This window comes from Eubalaena glacialis, chromosome 3 (assembly GCF_028564815.1).
Source record: "Eubalaena glacialis isolate mEubGla1 chromosome 3, mEubGla1.1.hap2.+ XY, whole genome shotgun sequence".
NCBI lineage: Eukaryota > Metazoa > Chordata > Mammalia > Artiodactyla > Balaenidae > Eubalaena > Eubalaena glacialis.
The window spans coordinates 108,792,674-108,818,043 of record NC_083718.1 but is presented as its reverse complement, the minus strand read 5'-3'; the positions used below and the strand labels follow the sequence as shown (position 1 = coordinate 108,818,043).

Here is a 25,370-nt window from a genome sequence, read left to right as displayed (position 1 = left end):
AAAATCTGATCTGAACATCCAGAGAGGGAACAGGGACATAATGGTGTGAGGATTGGTGGTAAGGAAGTGGCTTCATTCATCCAGGCTAAAGAGTGAAGTTAGGAAGTGGATCGTCACAAGTAAAGAGAACTCCATGAAGTAGAAAAAAGGATATGGAAGAACTCAAATATGAAAATAATGACAGTTCTGGGTCCAAGCAACACCAGGTCCAAAAACCAAGTTAAAAAAATTGAGATGAGGAAAAGGTGAAAACATCTCAAATGTTTGCAACACCCAATTTTATAAGTGACTAAAGACATAAGTTGTGAATAAATCATGAACAGCCTTGAACATCTTATTTTAAGGAGTTTTTCCTGTATCCTGAAGGAAATTGGGAGCTAATTGGGTGGGGGGTAGGGGCGATTTAAATGAGGGAATGACATGATGAGATCTAATTTTAGAACGATCACTCTTTCTGTCATGTGGTTAACAGTGGCCAAAGAGACTGGTTAGGAGACTAAGGAGTAGCCTAGTAACATGAAGAGAGGCGAATAGTGATAGTGAGAAGTGAATTCAAGAGTCGACACAAGTAAAGCACACAGTGGTGAGACAGAGACTATTCAGCTCTATAATATCTTCCTGCAGCCGCTGCCCCCTTTGTATCTACTGTGACTGTAATTATGGATTTTACTGGTATTCACCCCGTAATTCCTTCCCTCTCTCAAGTATTAAAAACAAAAATTCAGAAAAAAAGAAATACTTTGCCAGAAGAATCTATAAAGTATTACCATTTTCCTGAGGGTGTCTTAGTGGATGTTCTTTCCCTGACATGCTTGCTTAGCCTTTTCATCACTGACATGTTTTGTGAGAATATAAGAGGTAAAGTACCATAAAATGGACAATCAGAAATGGGAAGGGAAATAGGCTCCTTTGAAGCAAAGATTAAGGATTCAATTCTTCAGTCACCTAGAACAGTGATGCTTAGATTGGCTCCAGAATATAATCACCCAAAGAACTTAAAAAATATATATACCTAGAACATTGTAGTCACTCAATACTTATTTAATTCACTCAACAGCTGCTTATTGAGAGGTGTTGGGCATACTATGGGGAAAAAGCAATTAGAACTTGAGGGTCTTTACAACGTATAGCAGTGGCTTTCAAGCATTGACTATTAAGCCGCATCTTAAAAACACATTTTCCATATAATGCAGTATGCACGTGCAAGCACATACACCAAAAACAAATACACATATGATGGAAAAACATTTTTCGCAAAGTAACACTTACCACAACAATGTGCAGCACACTTTTTGATATTTTCTATTTGTTTGTGCTCATTTTTTAATAATAAAAAAATGATGGTTGTAAACCACTATATTGATTTCAATACCAACCAAAGAAAGCCATCAAATACTCTGAAAAAACCTCGTACAGAGGATGTTCTAACTATTTCTGAATACTGAAAGTAACACACTGTGCCGGTGCTTTTATTTCAGTAAAAATACCCAAAATTTAGAGTCTTTTAAAAAAATACCAATTATCTCAAAGACAACTCAATCCAGTTTGAATAAGACACAGAGCTTTATCTCACTTACCTTTATTTCACTTAGAAAAAACTAAACATCTCATGGGTAAAGAGATGTACTCTTTCAGTCTCACAATGATGTACACACAATGAGATAATTTCCTTAATGGATTCTGGAATTAGTTAGGGAAAAACCTAAAAGTGAGCAAGTTTTCACCAGCAATATTATACACAATACTAAAAATCAGGAAACATGAGAACACACTTCTGTTAATGCAATGGATTTATAAAGCTATCCTTAATAAGTCATATTTAATTAAAAAATAACTTTTTTTTCTTTTAGACAAACTAACATAGGATGAGACACTAGTTATAATTACAGAAGAGCTATAATATGGTATTCCCAATTACAGAAGGAGAAAATACTCTTTTATCATTAAGTGACCTATGTAACCAGCACGCAAGTACTAAGTTCCAAGAGTTTTTTCTTTGCTATTAACTGCTTTACTGATTTCTCTCAATAAGGATTCCATGTGTCAGATACAAATGATGATGCACATGTATGGCAGAGACCTGTATTTTTTTCCTCTCTCTATATCTATTATCCCCCTTCTCAATAGAAATAGAAGTTTAATGGAGCATTATGTCCACCCAGCTAAAGGCTTTATGTCCCAACATCCTTTGCTGCCAGGTATGTTTATGTGACAAGGATGTAGACAATAAGATACAAACAGAAGTGATATGTGCAATTTCTGGGTCATAAACTTAAAAGGAAAGGAGTCCCCTTCTTTATTTCCAATTTTTGTTAGCAGGAATGTGGAAATATTGGCCACCTGAGAACCAAAGATGGAAGTTAGGTGTTGAGGATGGTTCATACTGTTAAAATGAGAGAGAACTAAACTTATAACTTGTTTAAGCCTGTATTATTTTCCTTTCTTAAAGTGGCCAAACCTATATCCTAAGTAATGTAGATTTCCTATTCCAAAATGTACTCCTCTATACTGAGTGGGAAAAAGTAGATAAACAAAGTGAGTGAAGTTTAATTACAACATAGAAGCATGGTGAATGAACAAAAGCATGTAAGGATGTGAGGCTGTCTAAGTAATAGGCAGTTATATGGTAATAGAAAGGTCACAAATTCCCAACTCGGCAATCAAGAGTGTCAAATAAATACTTCCTGGAGAATAAGGCTACTTGTCTTCTACACACAGATCCTTTTCTTTTGACAAAATGAAACTTTCTTGTATACGTTTCATACAAAATACTGAAATAGAACATAACTGCATTCTACACATCACTACACCAAAATGTCAAAAGATTCATTTCTCAGCATGAAAATGCACAGAAACATAAATATGAAAGGACTTCACATTTTAAATGTTTTATTCACACCTCAGTGCAGAGTCAAATGGAGTATTGTGAATGGGATGTAGCACTATCAAATAACATATGTAAGGGGACTTAATGGAATAAAAGAAAACTCTGAAACATTCCTGATTCTTGCAGATGGAAGATATCTCCATGACTGAAAACACTCAGAGTGATAAAAGTCAGCTCTTCCAAATTTTGTTATAATTTGCTTCTTGAGCAATTAATTTGGAGATATTTCAATGTATTGGTTATTTATTTGGCCCCTATCTCTTCAGTACAGAGATTCTGTGTAGATAAAGTTCATAGAGATACACTAAACTGCATTAGCATATACAACTCCATTAATAGAAAATATATCTTTTACATACAACTGCTGTAGGAAACCACAATGGTGAATTTCAAATAGCTATTTGAAAACATTGCCAATGTTTCAGCTCTATTGCCTGACTAAATTTTTCATTTATTATTAACCAAACATTTTTTAATACACATTTGTTGAGAGTAAAAGCAACTTACTGATCCAATTTTGCTGGTTATTAGTAGAATAGACATCAAAAAATACTTGCCCAATTTCTTTAAGTAAAATTCTCAGTACAAATGTAATGTTGAAAAATAAAACCAAAATCAAGGGTAGGGCTGCTAAAAATGGAACCTAGAGAATATATCTCTAGCTATTTTCTCTCTCCTCTTCGTATCTACACATGATTATTGTACTTAGATAACATAGGGAAATACTGCTGACAATGGCCCTCAAGTTTCTGAAAGAAAGGAGGTTCAGTACAGATATTTAGGAGCTAGAAGGCGGGAAAATTTATCTTCCTCTTCATAATTTTTCATCTAAGTAAAGGGAGTGACAGAGATGGTCTTAGACTTGGTATCAATTATCTAGTAAGAGAACACATACCATCCTGATAAGAAAATTTAGTAGGCAGTAAAGCATTCCTGATTATTTTACTCCAGAAACACTATGAAAAAAGAGAGCCCTAAAACAAATGTTATCCAGTGTGTGATTACTTAAAGAGATGGAACAGTTTTCACCTCTGTGCAGGTTTATTAGACATTCCTATTCAAAGAATGTGAACTAGAGAGGAGACAAACTAAAAGACATGAGGATGCACTTAGTTTATACGCCATAACTGTTCATAGTATGACCATATAAGAGAATAAATACAAAGTTCATAAGACAAAGAATAAATTAAATCAACCATTTGCTCTTTCTGGTTTCTCAGTATACAGGAAGTGGAAGGGAAAAGTATTAGAAAACTCAATCTCCGTGGGATATTTAGGCAAAATATGGAACCATAAGATACATTAATTGCCTTAGCAGTTATACACTGTCCATGTGACATTCAGAACTATGATTAAACATCTTTAAAATTCAGCCAAATATGAAAAGTCTTTAGAAAATATTGAAAAAAATAGAAAAAGAAAATGAGCTAATTCTCTCCTTTAATATCAACTTAACCAATTTGTTTAATCATAAAGAGAAAGCTACAGCATCAAGATATTTCTAAGCCCAAATTCTGAGCTTCTGTGGCATGACTTGAAAACACTTTGCTTCTTAGATGTTCGCTGGTGATGGAAGTATGGTGAGAGAATGGGAAGATAAAGACAGTCTTGCCAAAGTCAATCCATAATGAGGTGAGGCAGTACAACACGTTACAAAATAGGAAATTTTCTTTGGCCATTCATTTCTGTCTGCTCCTCCCTGAACAGACACAACTTCTACCATGAAAATGTCTGAAGGTAGTTATTCTTCTGGATATTATCAGGAAGTAAAAAAATATTATAAAGAAAAATATTTTAAAGTAAGCTACTCACCTATCCCAATGAAAGCAGCTTTGTACCCTTCTTCTTTCAAAGTGCTAAGAGTAATTTCATTCACTGAGAGGCTTTTACCACAAATTATCTGTAAGAAAAAACATTTTGGTAACTGTATTTTGGCATTTGAATGACTAAAACCTTAGCCTTTAACATCGCAAATAATAAAAACTCCGTACACACATATATATAATTCCATATACAGATATGAAAATATTTTTGTCTTTTAGTATATAGGCTATGTATACTAAATAGTATATAAATAGAACAAACATGTTTTACTTAATAGCTAAATGCATTTTTGCCTTTTAATTAAGTACCAGAAGAAAAGCTAGTGTATTTAAAATCAAGTCAGTAGATTTTCACAGCTTAATTAGTATGTTCAAGGCACTAGGTGGGGCATTTTAAAGAATAAAATGATAAATGAGACAGTTTCTGCCTCAAAAGAATTTTAAAAAGAATATAGATATACACACATATATATGTTTAACTACGTGCAGCTACACTGCACGTAGCCATTGATATGATGAATGCACACTTTTCATCATGTTTCTGTGGAAAAGGGATCAGAAACAGTTCACATTCATGGGGGAAAGATAAGAATATTCATTTACAGGTTTGCCTCAGGAATATGTCAACTCTCTTCCGTAATAATACATATAATCTGAAACGATCTGGCCATACCACAGAACATCATAGTGATCCATTACACTGAGAACATCATGCAGATTGGACAGCATAAGCAAGAGGTAGCTAGTATGCTGGAGACTTTAATATGCCTGCCCTCCACAGGGGTAGCTAGTATGCTGGAGACTTTAATATGCCTGCCCTCCACAGGGGTAGCTAGTATGCTGGAGACTTTAATATGCCTGCCCTCCACAGGGGTAGCTAGTATGCTGGAGACTTTAATATGCCTGCCCTCCACAGGGGTAGCTAGTATGCTGGAGACTTTAATATGCTTGCCCTCCACAGGAAGATGAACCTTTTTAAGATCAGGGACTAGCCACTTGAGTGAAGTAAAGGGGTCTACTTCTCAGGTATATGCCAGTATATACTCTCTAAAATACATGACTTTGCTGCAATTTTGCACTCATTTACCATTATAAATAAGGAAGCACAATGTCTGGTAGGTTTCTTTGAGTTTTGAAGTCAACATGTTCCTAAAAACAAAAGTCTCTAAACTGATTCATAGCAGAAGAACAAAGTTTACCCATTAAAAGAGTAATTGCACCTAACTTGCATAGAGTACCTAACTAAGTGCAAGACTCTCTTCTAAATACTGCATAGATGGACTTCTTTCATCCTCACAATAGCATTATGAAGTGGTATCTTTATCCTCATTTTACAGATGATGATACTAAGGGACAAGAGAGCTTTGACAACCTTTACCAAAGTCAAATATGTAGTTTAATTGCAGAACCAGCAGGTGTAACAGCTATGCTCTAACGTCTCTAGAGAATGAAGGGCAGAACCAGCACCATCCTCAAAGGCACAGAACAACATACTGCATGTGGAGAACTACTTGAAAATGTAGTGTTTCTGGAGTATAACGTGCAAAGCAAAGAACAGAAAGAGAAAGTAGGGGGATAAAATGACTTTGGATATAACATAGGGGGGCATTTTTGTTTTACTAAAATACTAGTTCTAATTTTATTGTCAGATAAAGGAACCATTTGAAAGTTTACAACCAGGGGACAACCAAGGTGAGATTAATAACTAATATTCAGAACTCTGGAACATATCAAATACCATGAAATAAACTGGACAATTAAATAAACACATATTATTAAAAGTACTTAATACTAAGTATCTAATAGTGGGTATTACTATTAGAGTTAGTAGAGTTAGATGCTATTAAAAGTAATGGATAATGAAGCTTTAGAATTTTAATTTATTTTTCAAAGAGTAGATTTTTTATTAAACTATTTCTGATCATAAAGAAAGATAAAAAGTTCTAGTGCTTATTTTTTTAAATGACCTCAATACCAATATACAATGAAGGTTAGACATAAAAGAAAACTACAGGTCCAAATATTCTAAATAAAATTTTAGTAAACTGAATAATACTACAGTTTCCAAAGTTGAGCAGTGGAGTGCCCTGCCAATGGGTCTATCAGTGGAAGTGATACTCAGAATACTTGACTTTAGGTTTGGTTTACTAATTGACTCAGCAAAAAAATTGAAGAAAGACCCCCATCCTTCCTGAGGTAGTGTTTGTGTGCATGTGTGTGTGTGTGCGTGTGCGTAGTTGAGTAGTGGCGTTATGTGATTTATCAAACGGGATTGAAAATATCCCAATTTTTCCACCCTGATAGAGTGAACACGTCCCTGAATTCGTAACATACAGAAAGGATGCACAGACATTTTGCGTTTCTCAGTCTGTTTCCACCCTAGCAGGCAACAGCGTGCAACTGAGGAAGCAAAAAAGTTGAATTATACTTTTGTGTATCGAAAACTGGAAAGACAAGTAGCTTAACTCCTAGTGTTAATTTACTGGGACTGGGACCAGTAAGACTTTACTTACTGTAGCCAGACACTGTGGGACAGGGGGAGAATAACCATCACTGTGCAGTAAGTAGTTCCATGGTGCAAATGAGAACAAAGCAACAAAAACAATAATCAGTGGAGTGGCAAGCACAAGGACTCTTCCCTATGTTCGGGAATCTAGTCAAATTTCCCTTTTCTAAAGCCTAAAACCCCCAAACATTTGCCATCAAATCAAAAACTCACTCTCAGAAAGAACAAGGAGAAAGATTCTTTGACAAAATGTTAAAATTTTGCTTACATTATGCCTTAGGAAATTGGACCAAGACGTGTAAAACTTAACTAAAACTGGTATTGTATGACAACTACAGACATCAAAAACATTTTGTGGCTGATATACTATGAAGTCCTAAGATTATTTGTTAAATATATATGATGTTAGAAAAATCACATTATGGGCATTTTGCTCGTGTTTTTGCTCCTTTTTCTCCCATATTTTTTATATATGTAATATTTTCCGTCATGATTTTCTTAGATATGGATTATAGCATATATTAACCTCCCTCTAATGGCTTTAATAATATATGCCTGGGTACTCAAACATCCCAGCTAAATTCAGAATAAAATTCGCTCCACATCAAGTTTAGTGTAAGAGTTATTACTATTTCAATAGAAGGGCTGAATACAATAAGCCCTGAGCCAAAGTTCCACCTAATATCTACTCCGGGACTTGACAAAAACGTTCTTTATGCATCCATAATATGTCTTCATACATATAATAATATTTTTAATGTAGGATTAAGGTTTACAACTTTTTTGGTGTGGAACTCTTTTTTGAAATGAACTATGTGACACCCATTATTAAAAAATACAGATAATAATGTACATGCTCTTCACATTTTTCTGATAGAAAATTTGGCTAAATAGACCAAGTATTTCCAGAATCTCTAACATAGAAAATAAGATAAAATAATTTAAAAAATAAATTCAGCTTTTTTTAGACACAAAATTATTTTGTTGGCTATTAATGTACATGTTTCTCGCCTTCCAGTAGAGATAAAATATGACTTCATATTAGTTTTCAGTAACATCCTATAATGATGGAAATGCTTGCTGCAAATAAACAAAATGGCAAACAAGATGATGTAGAAAATTTATCAAGAAAGATATCTCAGATATTTTTGTTCAAATTATGAAGACAAATTCCTAGCAATTATAAATTTAATCAAAATAGAATTCTGTCAAAATACTGAAAAATGACAAATATACATATTTTAAACATATTTAGAAAAATGTAAAATCTTTATGGAGATTTACATTTTTAGCTTTAAAAAATAAAGTCAGTAGAAATATTATAAAGACTATGAAACAAGAATATTTATATATACCTAAATTCTGAATTGCAAAACAAGAAAAGAGTATTTAGTCTAAAAGATTGGTAACATCTTCAGACACAAATATCACAGGAGACTTTGTTAAAGTCCACCTAGGGTTAAAAATAATTGACAGTGGTTTATGCTGAAAATTTTATTCTAAAATAAAGAGCTTTATAAAAATATAACAGCTTAGAGGCTATTTCCTCTAAAGAATATTTTTATTATACTAGGAAAAATCCTTTGATGTGAAATTAGTTGAGAATATACTTGATAAGTTAAAAATCTTATAACTTGCTGATAAGTAAAAAATTAAAATTTGAATTCTATCACAAGAATACAGAAGCAAGTAAAAATATTATCCTAGAAACTCTGTTTTAAAAGGGAAAAATTATTCAACCTAGAAAAATAAAAATTAAATCAGTATGCAACTCAAAAGGTTGAGAAAGAATAACAAGCAAGTGTAATCATAGCAGGGGGAAAGAATTAATAGAGTCAGCAATTAGTGAATAAGGAAACATAAAACTCTGAAACCTGATTCTTTCAAAGAATACATTAACTAGAGAAACCACTATCTAGTCTTATCAAGAAAAAAAGTTAAGAACACACAATATATAAGTTTTAAGATGCGAGAGCAAATACCATCACAGGTACAGATGAGGTATTTTTATTGTATACTAGAATAATATGTTTAAATCTATGCTAATTAATTCAAAAGTCTCAATGAAACAGAAATTTTTTCTAGGAAAATATATACTGACCAAATTAGCATAAGAATAAAATAGGGGCTTCCCTGGTGGCGCAGTGGTTGAGAATCTGCCTGCCAATGCAGGAGACACGGGTTCGAGCCCTGGTCTGGGAAGATCCCACATGCCGCGGAGCAACTAGGCCCGTGAGCCACAACTACTGAGCCTGCGCGTCTGGAGCCTGTGCTCCGCAACAAGGGAGGCCGCGATAGTGAGAGGCCCGCGCACTGCGATGAAGAGTGGCCCCCACTTGCCGCAACTAGAGAGAAAGCCCTCACACAGAAACGAAGACCCAACGCAGCCAAAAATAAATAACTTAATTAATTAATGAGAAAAAATAGATAAATAAAATAGGTGGAAAGACTGTGGAAGATTTTTTTTAAAACATCTATGTTCTGTTTCTCGTAAAAAGACTGAAATCAGATGGATAAAATTTTCAAATTTAGCAAAAATATAAGTATCAAGACAATATTCTTACCAATAATAAGATAATGAAATGCTTGGAAATTTATTTCTATAAAGCTAGCATAACTCTATAACCAAAATCTATAGCATAACCAAAACTCACAAAGATAACAAATAAAAAATAAAGCAAAACAAAGACAGACTTTCAGTAGCTTTGAAACTCTATAAAGCGAGCAACAGAATCTATTCCCTGTTGTATTTACAGTTTTAATATTCAGTGCATAAATAAGTGAATGAAAAAGAAATTTTTTTAAAAAAAACTCATAGAACAAACCTAGTTCTAGATGTACAGATATAATAAAACATGATGCAAGATGTATATAATCCAGAAATGCAAAGATTAATATAACTCAATACATTGTCTGAACATAGATTTTCAAAAGGGGCAATTAAAAAATTTAACACCCCTTCTCCGTTAAAACAAAACAAAATAACTTAGAAAATGTTACTATTCTAAGTCTAGAAAAAGAAAACATTTACTCAATATGATAAAAATGCTATTTCATAGATCAGAAAAGATGCCATGCATTACCACTTTTATAACATACTAGTGACAATGAAATAGTGGAAGAAAAAATATATATATATATAACATACAAATAGACGGGTTTTTTGTGACACAATATTTGACTGGAAAAATTCGTCTTAGAATAAACAAGAACTAATCTATCAGCTATTAGATATGAAATAAATTGAAATTACTCAACAAGAAATTTAGCTGAAGAACATAGTTGGGAGGGAAGATGATGAATTAAACTAAGTTTATATATGATGAGTGTATGTTATTTGGATGATAAATGTGTTCATTAAACTATTAAGATTACAGGACTGGAGTTCAAAAGAAAGATGGTTCTAGACAAGTCCTTAGCACACCTCTAGGCAAAAGTAAATTCTCAATAATTATTTATCAAATAAATGAAACAAACCTATTAGAAAGAGAAAAAAATCAGATAATAACCAAGATAATGCTAGATCATGAAAGCTAAAAATACATACATACATGAACAAACATGCATGCATAGATACATACATGCATGCATACATATCAGAATATATCACATGCTGCACAGGAGCCAAACAGTATAAACCCAGAGAAAAATTCGTTTCATTGCCAGGAAATTATTGTTGACTTTAAAATATACACTGTTAGTTGAGAGGTAAAAACGGAAGGCAGGTTATAAGAAGAATTTGGTGATGAGAAAAATGTGGTAACAAGTGTAGAACATTTTTAAAAATATATATCCTTTCATGGATAAAGTTGATAAGTCATAAAAGATGCAAGTATTTCATCAATGGATACAAGTCCTCAAAGCTGAAAAAGAACCTCATTACTGTCTCTCCTCAGAGTGATGGACAAGACAGTATTAACCTTCTCTTTAATTCAGGTTCTAATTCTTTCCTGATAATTTAATAAATTCATAGGGTTTAAAATTCAAATGTACAAAATGGTGATAAACTCCTTCATACACCTTCCCAAAAGCAAGCTATACTATCAGATTCTATACATTTCCAGAGCACATATATTTCCAGGCATATATAAGCAGATATGTTTATATTTTACACAAATTGTAGTAGCATACTTTTCCCTTCGAACAAATATTGACCAAGGCAAGGGACATTAATTGACTTTGTCAAGGTTATCTGACTATAAAATTTGAAAGTGGAATAATTGTAGCTGAAATGTACATTTTCTGGCACTCAGTGCATTGACTACTATTATGTCTTGAGTTTCCTAGTAAGAGAAATGGGTATGCCCTGATTTATGCAATATATCTGGTACAGTAAAAATCAAATGCAATTTTGTAATTACTTATAAGATGAATTCAGAGGTGTCTTAAATTAATTTTTGATTCATCTTCAATTTGAAGTATCACTTAATATATTAGTTTGAAGTCTCAATAATCATGTTCTTATTTAATGAGATTTAGGTAAGAACTTGCATTCAAAATGAAATACATTTAAAGAACTTTTCAGAATATATTTATATAAAGCAAGTAATCACACTTAAATCTATTTTGAACACTATTTTTGAACTCTGTTTTCATAAAGTTGTGCACATCTGTACTGCATACTTGCTATAAGATTTTTTGTTTGGTGATTATGTGTAAATGTTTCATCGCCTAACCATTGCCAAATAAGATGTAATTATAAGTGTAAATGCACAAAATACTGTTTTGAGTGTTTCCCTTTTTATTGATTATTTTAATTTTTATTTCTAAATGCAAGAGCCATGAATAGTTTGTACTTTTCAAAACAGCTCCTATATGTACTTACATAATGTATTATGTAAATCATAGTACTCTGTTAATCTATTATTTTATAGCTATTACAGAAAGGTAAAACTTTTGAAATAAAAATAGCAATATGTTCAAATGAAGAGCCAGAGTATTATACTCTTAAATAATACAAAAGAATAGGAATATCTAAAGCTATATTACAAAAGTAAAATGTATTAATTTTTTGACCATCTTTAAAAGAACACAATATTTATTTCACAAAACAATTAAAAATACAGAGCTGTTGCTTTCTACCTTGCTGATTAACTGTTTATGTTGAAAAAGGATTAACCCATTAACACTATTGACATTACGCATATAGTAAACAAAATAAACCTCTATAAGAAATTATGTTCCAAATTGTGAAATACAAATGTTTCAGAGTGCACAAAACTTGCGTGAAAAAAAACGTGATTAAAGCAACCAAATCCTTCTATTAGCTGCACTGAACCCCTAAAGCAATTTAGGAATTTGTTTCTTACAGACAATTAATCACATGCAGGCGTGCCAGATGAGAACTATTGATTGCCCTTTTCCAGGCTGGTGGCATTCAGACAGTAGACAGACAAATGCCCTAAGCAAGGAGAAGCATCTTTCTGCTTCTGCCTGGTGTGGCTTTTAATTGTTCTTTCCTAAAGTGTGTGACATTTTGTTGTTAATCTTTAGCGTAGAGCTTACTCCTTTCTTTTGGAGCAATATACATGTAAGTGTTATGTTTTTCACTTACCTTTACACCAAGGTCCTTCATAAGCTCAATCTCAAAATTTACTACATCATATGGTAGCCGGAACTGAGGGATTTCAGAGATACTGAAAATAAAAACGAGAAGCATTTGTGGGAAAATCACCAATTTAAAAAATGCAACGTCTTTATTGATCAGTATTAAAGGAATAAGTATCTCTTCTGAGGGTATTTTCATATCACATAATGTGATATCATATCACATTTTTATATGCATGACAGAATATGATATGGGTTACAAGAGAAACAGTAGAAACTGATGCTAAAATAAATAAAAACAATGAAAAACAAATAGTGAGTAGACAATTGGCCTATACTTTTAAGTTTATTACAGTATTTAGTTGATTTATTTACTAACACTTCTATAAATTCCTAAGAAAAGAAAATCTTAAAAAAACAAAAATTTGAAAGTATAGTGTTTAATACACATATCATATATACATATATGTATATATACATACACACATATATATTCTATAACTATACCTCTAGCTTGTTCAAATTCAAATCTGTAACTTTGTATTACCATGCTGTTCAGGACATTACAGAATAAGTTCCGTAATGTGATCTACAGAATATTTTTACAGTAAAACAATCTTCTATGAAAGCAATATGTCCCAAAAGGATTCAGTCATTAAAAAGTAATCCTATTTGATATCAGTGCTCATTGTTTTCTGTCTTCAAATACAATCACTTCAAGAGTTAATAGTTCATGCATAGTATTAAAGGTAAGTTCAAATAACTTTTCAATATCTTACAGCAATAAAAAGGCTACATATGTTCATGAATATATAGCAATTCATGTAGTCATGCATCTATTCATCCAACAAGCATTTACAAAGTACCAGGTACAGTGTTAGCTGCAGTGATTTAATGGTGAATTTGACCAAATTACCACTTTTAATAAGCTCTCATTCTTGTGAGCAAAGATATATAAACAGATCATTACAACAGAATGTAGTACATTCAGTGAAAGAGCTATATCCAAGCACTATAGAGATTGATTTGTAAAATAAATAACTGTTGAAGATGATCTTTCTGGATCATTCAGTGCAAGGTCTTCCAAAGTGCATCTGTAGTCTTTTCATTCTTTGGTGACTTAAGAACTTGATTATTCAATTAATTTCCATACATCAATCAGCAAGGCACCATGCTCAGTGCTATAGAAAATGCAAAGTATTGAACAGTACAAAATCAAGGCCCTATATTAAAGGAGCTTTCTATCTAGTTAGGGTGTAAGATTATACATAAGAATGATTTTAGGGCATAGGTTAAGAGAGAAAAACCTCCTAAGCTGATCTTTGGCCAACCACTCTACCTCAGCGGTTATCATAATGTTCTGGGCACCACACAGGACTCTGCCTTTGTCGGGTAGCAGAATATGCCCCCTCCAAATATGCCACTTCGGCACAGGATTATTTTGAGCTGAAGACAATTAAGAAGAAACAGATACAAGAAAAGCTCTCCGATCCCCTATTATCTGCCAAAAAGCAGTACATAAATTTGCAACGGTGTGTCTTCCTTTCCTGTACCAGGAAGGGCAAAACTCTTAATCACCAGGAAACAATTGTAGACCCTTACCAGCCCAAAGATGGGCACCAAGAGGAATTTACATTACAAGCCTTACTAAATAACTCTTATGTTCCATTAGTTTCTCCCATATATTTACCTTCTCACAGTTTGCTGTCCCTAAAAGCATAAACCCCTTTTCCTTTGTCTTGTCACTTCTCCACAAATTTATCATTCTTTGTTAAGATGCTACATAAACCTGAAGTTCTGAACCCCCTTCTCTGAATGATTCATCACTGAGTTCTCCCACATGTATGTACAATACATGTGTTAATAAACACTGTTTTTCTCCTTAATTTGTCTTATGTTAGTTTATTTCACGAGGCAACTACTGACCTAAGAGGATAGAGGATATTTTTCTTTCCTCCCTGTACCTTCCGAGGCTAAGGAGAAAAATTCTTAAATAGTATGGATTATAAGTAGGCACAAACAGACACCCAGTCTTGATAGGCCTGGGGGGTCTGCGGAAGAGAGACTGAAAATGGACTAACATTGGAGTCTGATGAAAGTCCTCAAAAGGCTAGACGGGAAAGCAAAAATTCCAGCTAAATAAACCAACCACAGCAAGGTGAGCCTCTAAATACAGACAGATACACTGTGAGGCTGAGTACCTTCCTCTGACTTGGGATTTTTATGGGCTCTGAATAGAAGTATACGATATGTAAGAAAAAAAAATGATGCTAGTTTAGGTCAATGGTTCTAATTTAAGATACAGCTCTGAAACAGCAGGTTAATGAAGGAGGAACAATTTTTCTATTGACCAGAAAAAAAGGAGAACACACTCAACCTAGCAAGAAGAAACCGGAGCAAGGAGGAAGTATAACTCTGAAAGCTGAAGTAGCCAGCAGAGCAAATGGAATGCCAGGCTGCTAGGGCTTGAGCAGCTCCGCTTAGAATCACATACTGCCCTGAAAGCGTTGTAGCCCACACTTACTTAGCACATGTGTTATGAATAAATGTGTGAAATCACATCTCCAAGCATCTTCTATAGGAAATAAGAGTAATGTGAGATACTAAAGAGAGTTAGATTTGATCATAATCAAGTAGGCAGGGGATAAGGAGGTAATTATTGATTGTTATAAACATGACACAATTATATTCACCAATGGATGAGGTCAGCAGACAGATGGGCGATACACACACACACACACACACACACACACACACACACTCACACACACACACACACACTCTCATGGTACAAAGTGACAAGTATAAAATACCAAATGTGAACGAGAGTGTTTCAAAGGAGAATTAGCTTATTGCAAGATGAGATCATCAGGTGAAATGTGACATATGATCAGCTTTCAGACACGTGAAGGCATCTCAAGATGACGAAAATGATAAGGAGGAGGAACAAGGGGGAGGAGGGAAAAAAAAGTGTACATGCTGTGTTCAGGGGATGGGCAACAGAGCAGAGGGTTGTCAGCAGGCTTTAATAGGAACACTACCACCCCAGATACCAGGCAAATTCCTCCGTATTTCAGAGCTCTAAATGCCGTCCATATGTGATGGCACCCACATTTTTATCCTCAAACCTAAATTCCAGACCTTTATATTCGCTTGGACGTCTAATAGGTATCTAAAATTTTTTATACGCCAAACTAAACTTTGGTTCCTCCACCCCAACATATGTCCTCAGACAACTCCTTCCTATGAGTCGCTCAACCCCTAAACTCGTACTCTATTCCCTTACCAGCATCACACTAAGTCCAGGTGCAGGCAATAAGGAGGTGCACTGTTTTTAGATGATTTAAAAAGTTATAAAACTGACAAAAATAAGCCTTTTTGTATTATCACCATGAGCAGGTAACTCTAAACAAGTCAGTGATATTCTAAACACTGTCTCCCCCCAAAAAACTCTTTGGTGGATCTAAATTCTAAATAATGGCTACAGTTGTTATAGAGTTTTAGTAATAAATGTTTTTAAAATAAATATCCACATGTGTCAGGTCTACAGTCCTCCACTCTACCAGCTGAGCTATCGAAGTTGAAGCAATTATACTCCAATAAAGATGTTAAAAAAATGTGTAAGCTTTAAATAATCCCAATTTTATTACCCATTCATTAATAAACTGAGTTCTACAGAGCAGTTAATACGGAGAACTCCAGTTAAACAGCAGCCACTGGCACATGCTGATTCACCTACAAGCATATTCCTCATTCCAATGGCCATAGCATGTGTCTCCACCCCTGCAAGACTACGTATTCCCATGTTTAAACAGTTGATCTGTAATTGATAAAATGATAACACATGAAGCAACATGAATCTACTTCAATTCTATCATTTTGTGTGACCAGAAGTTTTTAACTTGGGTTTAAACTTTCAAATAGTGAAACTGTGAACTGTACCTTTAATATTGAAATTATTTTGTTTTAATTGCTAATATTTTGTTTTAGGGGAGTGAATAAAAATAATTATAATCACCAATTATTAAATAATTCTCTTTGAAGATTATTTTATTGTACAGACTAGAGGATAACCACATTTAAAAATTATCTATTCCATATATCAAATGCTCTAGGGACAGCACTAAACTGCCATTTTTGAAACCCTCTCATGCATTTATAAACACCTGACATACTCTATATTTGATTTATTGTTGCTTTATTGTCTACCCCCCCCACTACCAGAGTACGAGCCCCATGAGAACAGGCACTTTGCTTTATTTACCTTTGTATCTCTAGGGCCTGAGACAATGACCAGCACATAGTAGGAGATCAATAAATAAAAAAGGAAGGAAGGAAGGGAGGAAGGAGGGAGGAAGGGAGGGAGGGAGGGACAGAGGAAGATTACCCTCAAGACTGCATGTTGAGAAAGGGGATACAAGGATAGAAGACGGAATTTAATTGGAATGGTTACTTCCCAAGTTTGTTGTACTTATAAAAACAAACTTTCATTCTTCTATACGTGTTCTTTTAACAATCTAAAGTTTTGAAAGAAATTTTCCTTGTGGCCACAAATCCTTTAGTACAATCAGTGGAATGCCCAGGTAACCTAAAAAAATAATTGTTCTTGTATGTTCATGTTTCTTTCATCTAAATGGAATTAACCAGTAACAACCTCCTTCCATTCTTTTTAAAGCACGATGCTCATACTCTGATAGAACTTTGCTTTAGTTTAGTACGCTACAGGTACCACACTTTAAAATTGTGTTACATCACACATGTTCTCAAAATATTTTCTATGACTAAAACTATTTCACTTAAACCCCATTTCCTTATTGTGAATCCATAGGTTGTCTTTTTGTTTCGTTGATGATTTCCTTTGCTGGTCAAAAGCTTTTAATTTTGATTAGGTCCCATTTGCTTATTTTTGTTTTTATTTCTTTTGCCTTGGGAGACTGATCTAAGAAAATATTGATAAGATTTATGTCAGAGAATGTTTTGCCTCTGTTCTCTTGTAGGACTTTTATGGTGTCATGTCTTATATTTAGGTCTTTAAACCATTTTGAGTTTATTTTTCTATATTGCATGAGTGTTTTAAGTTCATTGATTTACATGTAAGCTGTCCAAGTTGCCCAACATCAGTCGTTGAAGATATTGCCTTTTCTCCATTGTATATTCTATAGAGTTCCATTTATTTTAAATAAAGCAAACTCCATCCAATTTCTAAGCTTGATACGAATTTCTGAAAATCAGATACAAAGTGAGTATTTTCCATTTCAGTGTATGAATCTTCATGGGAATAAATGATTATGTGACTGAATCCTGGTTTAATAATGATGCTGATTAATAGCAAATAATAATATGGTATCTATGAGATAAACACTGCATAAATGTACATTAAAATGGAACATTTTTAGTAGACTCTAACATAATTGTAATCAAATGCAAAACTTAAAAAGATTGGAGAATGAAAATACGTGACCAGGACAGCACGTCTGTGTACACAACAAAATGAATAATCCAATATTCTGTGGAGTTTGGTTTCCCCATCTCTAATTTGCATAATTTTCACATATATATATCGCCATTAAAGGAAAGATTCACAGGGGTGAAATAAGCTTTTTTTTTTTTTTTAAAGATTTTTTTGATGTGGACCATTTTTTTAAAGTCTTTATTGAATTTGTTATAATAGTGCTTCTGTTTTATGTTTTGGTTTTTTTGGCCGCGAGGCATGTGTGATCTTAGCTCCTTGACCAGGGATTGAACCTGCACCCCCTGCATTCGAAGGCAAAGTCTTAACCGCTGGACAGCCAGGGAAGTCCTGAAATAAACTTTCAAATGATTGGTTCCTCTATTCATAAAATATTTTGCTGAGATTTCTCTTAAATTCACAGAACTAGACAGAGAAATTTTAAAATAAATATTGCTTAAAGCCAACTGCAAATTTAAAGTGAATAATGAAATCAAAATTTGAGCATTTGGAAAAAGAACACTTAAAATACCATCTGTGAGCCTGAAGTTCCTATACGATTACGAACCAACAATATTCATAATCGTTTTACCCCATCATTTTTGACACTGTGAACATGAAATAAATGTAGGCATTACCTTAAACCACCAACGTATTCTTGCTTTTCAAATATAGTGATGTCAGAGTAGCCTAATCGAGCCAAGAAGGAAGCACAACTTATACTTGCAGGCCCAGCACCCAAAAGAGCAATCTTTGCAGAATAGGCTTCAGGCATTTTTTCTGGGGGAGGCAGAAAACGATTCCTGATTTGTGGGATATTCATTGCTTTGAACACCTACGGAGAAATCAATTGGCATGGTTAAAATTCTTAAGCTAACTTTTACATCCTCAAACATATTTTTAATGTTTCAAATCCATTTGTGCTTTTAATAGAAATAAGCAGTACATTTTAAGTATTAGCATACTTAGAAGTTATACTGGGTCAAGCCAATGGCAATTTATGCTTGACTAACTCTTTCTCAATCTTTGAAATTCCTGTCTAAGGTCCCTAGGAAGCATTCCTGACTCGCTTTCCCTACTCCAGCCCTGGTCCAAGTTAATTGCTCCTCCTCTGAGCTCCTGTATCATACTGTGTATGCTATTAACGAAACCATTTACGATGTGTGTCACGTTTCCATGTTAGTCAGCGGAACATTAGTTCTTGAGTCAGAGAATATGTCATATATAAAAACACACACATATAACTTATTAACTATTTGTTTTAAATATTTTTAGAAACATGTTACCATTGTAAAACCAGCAGTGAGCACTAACCTGGCACATAGACATTCAGTAGATAATTTATGACACCTGCTTCTGGTTATGATAGATTAGCTTTTGAAGGATAACATTTCAAAAATATGTTGGAAGCACTGGAGAGCCTCTGAAGTAAGCCTGACTAGAGGAGCCAAGATCTCAGAAAAAAGGGAACAGCAGAGAAGTGAGATGACAGTTTAGGAGTTACTTTTACCCTGAGGGAATTCGCCACTTCTTAGCAGAGTGAGGAATCCTGTAGATAGATGACCACAGCTCAGAAGAGACAGAAAGAGAGATTTTAGCTAATTTTCTAGGACTAGAGAGACACAGTGTTTATAAACAAAACAAATCTCTATAAAGCAGAAGGGAGCTTTCTGCACTCTGAGAGGCCAGAAGAAACAACTGGAGTACAGGAGTAGCTGAAGAAGAAGAAGTCCTAGTAAACACCTTAGCATACAGCTGAAACTTCTGGAGGGCTATACTCTGCAAGTGGGGCAAACCAGAGGTAGACATGTAACCCAGCCTGATTTAGATGAAGGTGATAAGGTCTCACTCTTGTCTACCTCCCAAATGATAGGGTGAACCTTCTGTGGAGGATAATAAGTCAACTGCAACATCTACAAATTTTCATATACAAGGCCTGGCTTTTGATCAAAAAAGCCCAGGCCTCTCATTAACTAAGAACTAAGAACTGCCAATAACTCAGAAAACATAAAGATATGCATACATAATCCAGTAAGTGTAGTTATCAAAGATAGACTTTAGAATAACTATAATGAACATGTTCAAAAAATACATAAGAATGTGAACTTTACCAGGAAACTTGAATTTGTTTAAAAAAAATAAAAGAAATTTTAGAAAAGAAAAAAATTCAAATTTAAAATTGAAAACTAAATAAATGTACTTAACAGTAATTTGAACAGGTGAGCAAAAATGGACTCATAAACTGAAGATGGGTCAATGTTTTATTCTGTTATTTGTAAATTATTATTGCACTGGATTTTCCCCCTTAGTTTTATAGTAGGGTGCATCAACCTTGGTAGTTTTTCTGATGAACTGAATATTTGGATGAAATTTTGTAGACTTCATCACAAAAGCAACATGTTTAGAGGTCTGGCTTTAAAATTATGCTCTTGGGGTTGAGTCGTGACCTCCATCATTCTCACGGTGTACAGTATTGAATAAGTGCTTTCACATCTCCATGCTTCAGTCTCCTCAAACTGTAAAGTGGGGTGAATAATATCTATCTCATAGGGCTAATATGAGGATTAAATGAGTTAATACATGTAAACCTAATCTGAGGGTTTCTCTTCCCATCTGTAATGAATGCCAGGGCATAGTAGAATTGTACCACATAGTAGGCATCCAGCAAGATTTTGATGAATTTCAAAATTCCTGAACTCCAGTGATCGGTTTCAACAAATGAGTAACACACGCAGTTCTTCCTCAGTGATACAAAAGGATGGTTATTTATAGGTTATTTGTAAGTGAATAATCTTGAGGAACATTTTAAATAGATTTCCTTGTATAATCGCCCTGTGATTTCTGACTTTTCACTCATCTGGAAAGTGCATTTCTTTCATCACTCCATATTGACTTTACTAGCATTTTCCCCATAATTTTCATATTATTTTGAGGCAAGGGAGAAATTATCCTGATTTTAAAAATGGAAAGACTGAGACACAGAGAGGGGCCATGTAATTTTCCCCCAAGCCTCCTCATGTTCTGAAGACAGAAACAGTATAATTTTCTAACAATTATGCAGTGCTCTCTAAATGGAAAAGGACATAACATGGTAAATGCAAAGATATTTACCAATTCTAATTTGAGAGTATCCTTTTTCTCATTTAAATCTTTCTTACTTTCTAAAATGGTACTTAATGAATATAAACACAAATATTTGGTAGCTATATTTCTTCCTCAATTACTCTACTTGTTCTTATTAACCAAGCAATAGCAACTATAAACTATAGGGGAATCATGACAAAGTTTTCTTGGATATTTCAGAATATCTCCACTAGTTGAAGGATATATTGTAAAAGGTGAGTTGTATTCAACATATCCCATAAGACTTTTATATTTTTGCAAGTATTTAACTTGATTTTATTATAGAATAAAACATAATTTCTGGTCATTTCTAAAGAGATACTATTTCATCAGTGTAGGTCTAAGAGGAACCTTAATAAAAATAATACATTGGTTTTCATTTTGCTGGTTTCAGTTTCTCTGAGTTAATTAATTAGCAATATGACAGTCTGGTTACCTTTTGAATGCTTAAATGGAGAGAGATTGTTATTTGTGCATCCAAAAGTAAGTTACCTCAAATTACATGCCTTCTAGGAGATGCTTCTATGTAATTTTCTTTGTAACTTGCTTCCTTTTGTGAAAGAAGTCAAAGGAAGTACTGAGTACATACTATTCACTGCACTCATCCTTTGAAAAGAAATATTCCTGGGCTGTCTGACAGTTTCTTCACCACAATTAAACGAGGGACACCAAAAGTGGGAACTGTGTTTCAAACACATCAGAAATAAGGAAAACTTCATGTTATGGCAAATTTTTAGTTATCAAAATTATTAATGCATTAGTGATTCTTAAAAAATGTTGTTTCATTATTTTCTTATTATTAAAATAGACGTTATTGTGAGACATCGCTGGCATGGTAAAAATACTGTGTAATTTGAAATCAGAATATTCTGTTCCATTAAATTTCCACCTTAATTTGGTAAATATCTTTATGTGCCCTCTATGCACTAGATACTAGTATGAATAAGACAAACACAGACCTTCCAGTAAGTAGTTCCCTGGGTTACAGGGTACTCATATGTCTTAAATATAGAAAAATTATTACAATGCAATCTGTCCATGTGTAGGGTTCATTTTTATACATGGTGCTGTTGGAGCTGGTGAGAAAGAAATGTTATCCCAGAAGGGAAGAAAGATAACGCCTTAGCCAAATCTTAAAAAAATGACACATGTTATTGTGGAGAGGATTTCACCTCTCTAAATGTCAGCTCTAAAATTAAGAGAGTAATAATTACTTCAAAAATTTATTGTGAAGATTGAATAAATCAATGATGATAACCTCCCGGGATTAATGCTTTCTCTTTATAAGGCACTCTCGTAGGTGCTTAACATTTATATCTCCAGCCCTAAAAATCTTTAAAGTTACGTATGATTGCTCATTTTATAGACAGCAGAACTGATTCCTAACTTATTATTCTACATTATAGTTCATATTTTTATTATGATTAAACTATATGTTCTATTTGTGATTTAAGGCTACAACTGAATTAAATAGTTAAGTTGACAAAATACAATTAGAAAACATAGGTGTGTGTACTTTGGTTATGAGCAACTTTACTGATCCAAAATCATATGTAGGTTCAAACTAATCAGTGCAAGCACTCATTTGCCTTCAGAATTTGCTCATGCTGTTCTCTGTGCCTTGAATTCTCACCCACTCCCGACTTTACCACACTTGATGAACATCTTTCAGGATTCGGTTTAAATTTCACTTTCTCAACTCAGCTTCCCCTCCCTGCTAGACTATCTGTTAGGGTTCCTAGCTACTGGCTCCCACAGTATTGTCTGACTGCCCCCTCTCCGCACTTCATTGTAGTTTGCTTGCTTTATTGTCTTTCTCACTAGGCAATAAGCTCCCTGAGGGCTAGTATCATTCCTATGTTGTTCATCACTGTATCCTTAGCACCCAGACACTGCTTAGTACATAGTTAGTCACTCAAATATGTGTTCAATGCTGGAGTTGGAAAATAAAGCTGCCGTGGGTCAGGCAATCCATGCTACAGCTTTCTGGGGACAAAAGGAGAGCAGGGAGGCAACAGAGAGTGATGGAGACATGGTAGACTGGAGCGATCATTCCCCCGTCCTATCAGCTTCAGCTGATTTTTAATATGATTTTTCTAGAAACAGCAGTAATGGGTAACTACTTATAAGCAGATCAATAAAATAATAAAAGAACAGTAACTAGAAGGCAGCCATAATTGAAATGTACTGGTTGTTATGTGATATGCCAGATAATCATTTACTAAACTATTTTCAAAGAGCCAGGTTTTCTTTGTAGATCATCATTATTTTTGTTCTCATTTTCTATTTCATTATTTTTCTATTATTTTCAGTTCCTTTCTTCTACTTTTTCCACATTTACCACCAACACATCCCTCCTCCACCTGTTTCCTCTCTCTCTAGCTTCTTGAAATGAAACCTGCTTACTTATATATAATCCTTATCTCTTCTATTATACACACTTAACACAATAAATTTTCATGTAAAAATGGCTTCGGCTACATTTTACAGGTTGTCAATGGAAATTGTGTCATTCAGGTCTAAATATTTTATAATTTCTATTATGATAACCTCTTTAACCCATGAGCTATTTACAAATGTGTGTTTTAAATTTGTTGCTATTGCCTTCATTTTGACAACATTTTTATTTTTGATTTCTAATTTAGTTGTGTTACAGAAAAATGCAGTCTGTATGTATTTATTTGGAAACAATATATACATATATATACACACACATATATATCTATATGCACTCACCCTATATTAGTTGGGTACAGGAACCTTTCTGGATTTATTAAATCAATCTAATAAACTTTATTCAAAAAAATCTTACAAATTTTGAGTAAGGCCATATTGTAATGTATACATAAATTTATGAATTTTATATTTTTAAGACATTTATTCTTCTTTTCATTAATTGTTTTTCTCTTTATTTTTATTAGTACACTTTCCCTAAAATTCCATTTTTGTTACATGTGAATATCACTACGTTAACTTTTTTTGGTTACTATCTGCAAGGTATTTCTTTTTTCAACCACCTTATTTTCAAGTTATCTGACAAGGTCTTTCTCTTCTAAACATCATATAGCTGTTTGGAGTATTTATTTTTAATCCATAATAAAGTCACTTATGTTTTAATAAGTAAACTTAATAAATGTAAGTTATTATGATTAATTATATATTTGTATGTATTTCTACTATCTGCTCTGTGTTTCCTGTTTACCATATTTTGTATTTGCTTCTCTCTCTCGTTTTTTATTTTTCCTTTCCTGTCTCTCACTGGATTAAGTTTTCTACCCACCCACCCCTCTTTGATTCTATGATTTCTTAGAAGTTACAGGTGGTATTTCTATATTTTTTGTGATTACCTTTTAATTTTTAACAGAGATATTTCAATGTTTTTAAAACATTGAAGAGAGATATCAAGTATCTCTTTCCTCCCAACACTAAAGGCCCTTAGCACCCTTAATTGTGCTCTACCACACCCACCTCAACATCTTCCTTGTCAATTTTATATAAAATTTTATCTCTATCTTTTTTAACACCCCAAAATGAGTTGTTATCATTACCTTAAAGTCAATAGTTAATTTTATTTACCACCATATTTTTCTGGTTTATTTGCTCACCATCATTTCTTACATCTCCCTCTCATTCCAAGTTTGTCTCAGTCATGCTGAAGAATAACTTTTAGCAGTTCTTATAACAAGGTGAGTAATAAGTCACCTTAGATTTTAAATGCTTAAAATACCTTTACTCATGCTTGTATTGTTAAGGGAGAAATACAGTTCTTTATCTTAGTCCTTTAAAAAAAGTGTTCTTGGCTTCTAACATCTATGGATGCTGACGAAAAGTCTGGGGTCAGTCTAAATGTTGTTTGGTTTTAAAGTAATCTTTTTTTTCTTTTTCTGGAAGCTGCTTCTTTTGAGATCTTTGGTATTTCACAATATTATAATCGTGTGTCTAATAGAGGGGCTTACATCTTTCCTTTCTTTTGGAAATTTCTCTACCATAACTGCCTTAAGGCTGCTCTTCACCAATGTCTTTCTATTCCATTTC

The 25,370-nt window shown here is 33.7% G+C and overlaps 1 protein-coding gene across 1 annotated transcript in view; it reads right to left on the bottom strand.

Moving 5' to 3' along the window:
* DPYD (dihydropyrimidine dehydrogenase) overlaps positions 1 to 25,370 on the bottom strand; it is an 813,917-nt gene that overhangs the window by 561,075 nt on the left and 227,472 nt on the right. Inside the window, exons 6-8 of the mRNA XM_061183827.1 lie at positions 18,851 to 19,047; positions 12,771 to 12,852; positions 4,700 to 4,787 (exon numbers count right to left, since the gene is read on the bottom strand). Coding sequence (XP_061039810.1) covers positions 4,700 to 4,787; positions 12,771 to 12,852; positions 18,851 to 19,047 — 367 coding nt within the window. The remainder of the gene's footprint in view (positions 1 to 4,699; positions 4,788 to 12,770; positions 12,853 to 18,850; positions 19,048 to 25,370) is intronic.